Source organism: Phaethon lepturus, unplaced genomic scaffold (assembly GCF_000687285.1).
Source record: "Phaethon lepturus isolate BGI_N335 unplaced genomic scaffold, ASM68728v1 scaffold35090, whole genome shotgun sequence".
NCBI classification, from domain to species: Eukaryota; Metazoa; Chordata; class Aves; order Phaethontiformes; family Phaethontidae; genus Phaethon; species Phaethon lepturus.
In genome coordinates this window covers 2438-6526 of record NW_010510433.1, presented here as the reverse complement: position 1 = coordinate 6526, position 4089 = coordinate 2438, and the positions used below count along the sequence as shown (strand labels likewise).

The following is a 4089-nucleotide window of genomic DNA, read 5'->3' as shown; positions in this document are numbered from 1 at the left end:
TTTCCAACCTTAATGATTCTGTGATTCCCAATTTCCTTCCTGCTTCTGTTTTATTCTGTCTGGATGTCTTTGGGTACTAAGCTTGATTAGGAACTCCCAGAAGTTAGTAAGCCTTTAGGGTGGAAAGGAATCTGAAAAGTTGACTGTGCTGCAGGACTTCAGGTGTCCTCAGATCAGCGTGCCAGACAGTGACGTGGTACATCACACGTTCAGGTTCTCTTGAAAGCGGACTGTTGGACCTCAGCTGTGGACCCCACTGCCTGTGAGACGAATAGTGGCCGTACTTTGCCTTGGGGATTTATCAGAGGTGCAGTTCATGGATCTGGGCTGAGCTCTGAATCCTCTGCTGATAGCCAGGTCTGTCTCCCCTCCCAGGCAGGGAGGTGTGGCGCAGGGCTCGCCCAGGAGTGTTTCAGCGCTGTTTCCAAGCTGCTGGTGGCAGCTGAGCTAACAGTACCTTCTCTCTGTGCAGTGCGGAGGTGGGAACCATCTTTGCTCTCAGCTGGCTGATCACCTGGTTTGGGCACGTTTTGTCCGACTTCAGGCACGTCGTGCGATTATATGACTTCTTCCTGGCTTGCCATCCCCTGATGCCCATTTATTTTGCTGCTGTGGTAGGTATCAGCTGGAGTGTAGGGGGATTAACTGAAGCATTGCAAGGTGGTGGTGGTTTGGGGCTGCAGAGGGAGGCTGGCAGACCCAGTGCTGCTGCTGTCCCCGGCTGCAACCCGCTCTGCAGGGGTCCCCCAAGGCCTTGGTGGTGGTGGAGGGCAGATGGGATCCAGGAGAGCTCGGGGTGGCCTGGGGGCATCCAGATGTGCAGGCTGTCTAGTTTGGTGCCATGGAGGCAGCATGACCTGGTGATTTTCTTCGCTTTCATGTGCTGGCCCTACTGCTGGGCCCTTGCTTGGGTGCTGGGGAGCCCGTCTGGCTGTGGGCAGCCCTGTGCTGTGCGTCCATTTGCCCTTGCTCCTATGGGGGATCCAAACAAACCTCTGTTTGAAGGCAAGGCGTGGAGTCAAGCCCTGCTGAAGTTCTACCCATGTCTCTGACCTACCAGTAGCAGACTCTATTCAGAAGACAGACATAACTACCCAGAAGGGGGCTTTCCATCACCTCAGGGTCTCAGGAAAGGTTTGGCATTTCTCTTCCCAGATGGGGAATGCTTCACTGGAGTGTGTCCCCTTGAGGAAGGGCAGGTCTTTCAGCTGGAAGCGAAATGTTTTTCTCTTCTGGCTCTGAAGCGAGTGCCAGCAAGTGACAAGGAGTCATCCCCGCTTCCCCAGCTGTCCTCAGTGCTCTCGCTACTCTCTGCAGATCGTGCTGTACCGGGAGCAGGAAGTTCTGGACTGTGAGTGTGACATGGCCTCTGTCCACCACCTCCTGTCCCAGATCCCACAGGACCTTCCTTACGAGACTTTGATCAGCAGAGCTGGGGACCTTTTTGTCCAGTTCCCACCATCGGAACTTGCCCGGGAGGCAGCTCAGCAGCAGGCTGAACGGTGAGTGCACGGCAGCCCGTCTGCCCGCGTGTTCTGGGCATCCCCTTGCCAGGTCTTGCTTCCTCCTAAATGTCTTCCTCCCTGGCAGGAAGCTGGTCCCGAAGGCGAGCTGGGGACACTCCTTGACCGGTTTCTTCTCTTGCAGAACTGCGGCTTCCACTTTTAAGGACTTTGAGTTGGCGTCAGTGCAGCAGAGACCAGACACTGTGTTGAGGCAGCGCTTCAGGGAGCGGCTCCGAGGGGAGGAGCGGACAAAATCCATCTTGACAAAGCCAAGGACCAACCGCTTTGTCAAGCTGGCGGTGATGGGGCTGACGGTCGCGCTGGGAGCAGCTGCCCTCGCCGTGGTGAAGAGCGCACTGGAGTGGGCACCCAAGTTTGAACTGCAGATTTTCCCCTGAAGCCAGAGGAAGGGGCTTCACTGTCACCACATCCTTCCCTGGTGGGAAGGGGTGATGTTTGATGAAAGGACGTGTCCGGAAACGACCTGTCTGAAGATCATTTTTTATTCTTGCTGCGTCCAGTGACGCTTTTGGCATTTGCAACAGAGACTGATGGGAACCAGCCCAGCAGGATTGTTCCCCGTGCTGACGCTCACCTTGTTCTCCCCGTGCAGGGGTGAGCAGATGGGCACTGCTGCCGTCTCGAGAGGAACCGGAGGTACAGACGAGTCAGGCTTTTCAGGCTGCGCACAGGTGACTGTACGAGTGGAGAGCCATGCATGGGCTGTGCCGGAACAATCCCGTTGGGGAAAATTAGTGGGAGGGAGGGCAGATCCTCGCCTGGAGGAGAGTGTCACAGCAGGGTTTGGCCTGGGTGTGTGCGTGTGGGGGGGTGAAGGGCTGTTACACCTGAGGAACCGGGCAGCCCTCTGGCTCTGCATCGCTCCCGGGCAGGCTGCCGGCGTGCCCCACCATCTGCGTTCAGCTTTACCGGTGGTCCCACCCTTCCCTTTCCTATAGGCAACCTCTGAGTAGAGCCAAACCTTTTGCAAACCCCTGTCAGCACCCTGCCATGAGCTACTCTCCAGTGTGTAACACTCCCTGGCTCTTTTTGCTTCCTTGTCTTTTCAGCCTGATCTGTTTACAGGAGAGAAGGGCAGGAGACAGGAGCAGGTCCATGGGACTGCCAGAGGGAGCTTAGCTCTTGGTCACTGGGGCTCCTTCACTGGCTGTAGTGCGGTTGTATCTTGGGTCAGCAAGGTGAGAGACGAGTGTCACTCGCCCTGCCTGAGGTTTGTGCTGTCATGTGCCAGGTCACGTCACCATAAGGCACCATAAACCCCCGTTGCAGACTTTTTTTGCAGCTCTGGAAGCAGGCTCTAAGGTGGATAAAGGCTTTTTTTCCACCTTGTGAAACGCTTTGCACAGGACAGAAGTCATTGTGGTAGGAAGTCTGTCATAGATCTCCCCCACGAGCTGATCAGACTTCAGCATCGCCTCTCGGAATAACACAAGTGAGGGAGTTTCCCGGAAAGGCCACCCCTGATCCCTGCATAGCTTCTGTCCCGTTCACAGTCCTAGCGCTCCCTGCCCTCCCGGCTAAGCAGCACATCCTTCTAGACAACTCGGTGTCCCACTGAGACAAAGCCAATAGACACTATATGCCTCTACCTCTCCCCTAAGCTGCTAAACCTCCCGCAAGTGCCCTTACCTGTCCCTTACAGCTCCCACCCAGCTCCCCCCGCTGTTGCTGTGTTGTGCCCAAAGCCATCTGTGCCGTGCCCAGGGGCTGCACACCTGAAAATTCAGTGTTGGCTGAAGAGTTATGGATTTTGGGATAGAGAAGAAAAGTCATGCCCTGCAAAGCTCAGCACGCTCCTGTCCCAGCCTGCTGCCTGTAGGTTCATAACAGCTGCTGGGGAAGTTCTGGGGGTTTGCCCTGTGGGCCCCCCGTCTTGGAGGGGCCGTGCCTTTCTGGCCCCCGGGCTGGCTGGAGTGCGTGCGGGCAGTCGTCACGCCTGACCCGTGTTTCCGTAAAGCTCTGGGCAGAGAACTTCCCTTTTTCTCTGCAGGCTGAAGGCCGGAGTGTGTGAACCAGCTCTCGCAGCGGCCAGGCAGCGAGATCTGTTCCCTCTGCCGCTTGCTGGGGCTCGTGCCAGGGCTGTCCGCACCGCTGGTGAGAGCCGGGGGCTGCCCACGGCTCTCCTCTCCCAGCGAGGCTGAAGGCAGAGCCTGTTTCTGGCCCTCAGCACCTCCCCGGGGCAGCAGCAGCGGTGCGGGGCGGAGAGCTGGGCCATTTAGCACTTTAGAAACTCGTGGTGCAGGAGAGTCTGTGGTGACCTGGGGGTGCTGCCGGAGGTCCCGAGACCCCTCTGTCCACTGCCCCGCTGTCCCGAAGGAGGGGATGGCTGGAGCCGCACCTGGGGGGAAGCCCCTGCAGCCCCCCTGCTCTCTGGCCATGATGCACTTTAGTTCTTGCGTTGTCCCCGAGGAGAGGAGGGGCCCGGGAGGAGTCGGTCGCTTCGGGTGCTTCAGTCACTCTGTACAAAGACTTATACATACCCGTGTAAATGCAGATTTGTACAAACCCTATAACTGTAAAATAAACAGTTACTAAACATGCTTCCTCCCCTCCCCCTGTGCCA

General features: G+C 57.2%; 1 protein-coding gene across 1 annotated transcript; it reads left to right on the top strand.

The window, feature by feature from the left end:
• Window positions 1-472: 472 nt before the first annotated feature.
• LOC104628450 (TBC1 domain family member 20) lies at window positions 473-1903 on the top strand (the record flags this gene model as incomplete). The annotated part of the gene is made up of 3 exons (XM_010297030.1): window positions 473-614; window positions 1318-1502; window positions 1648-1903. Coding segments are annotated over 3 exons (583 nt in total), but the record flags the coding sequence as incomplete, so codon positions are not given.
• Between the last annotated feature and the right edge of the window lie 2186 nt (window positions 1904-4089).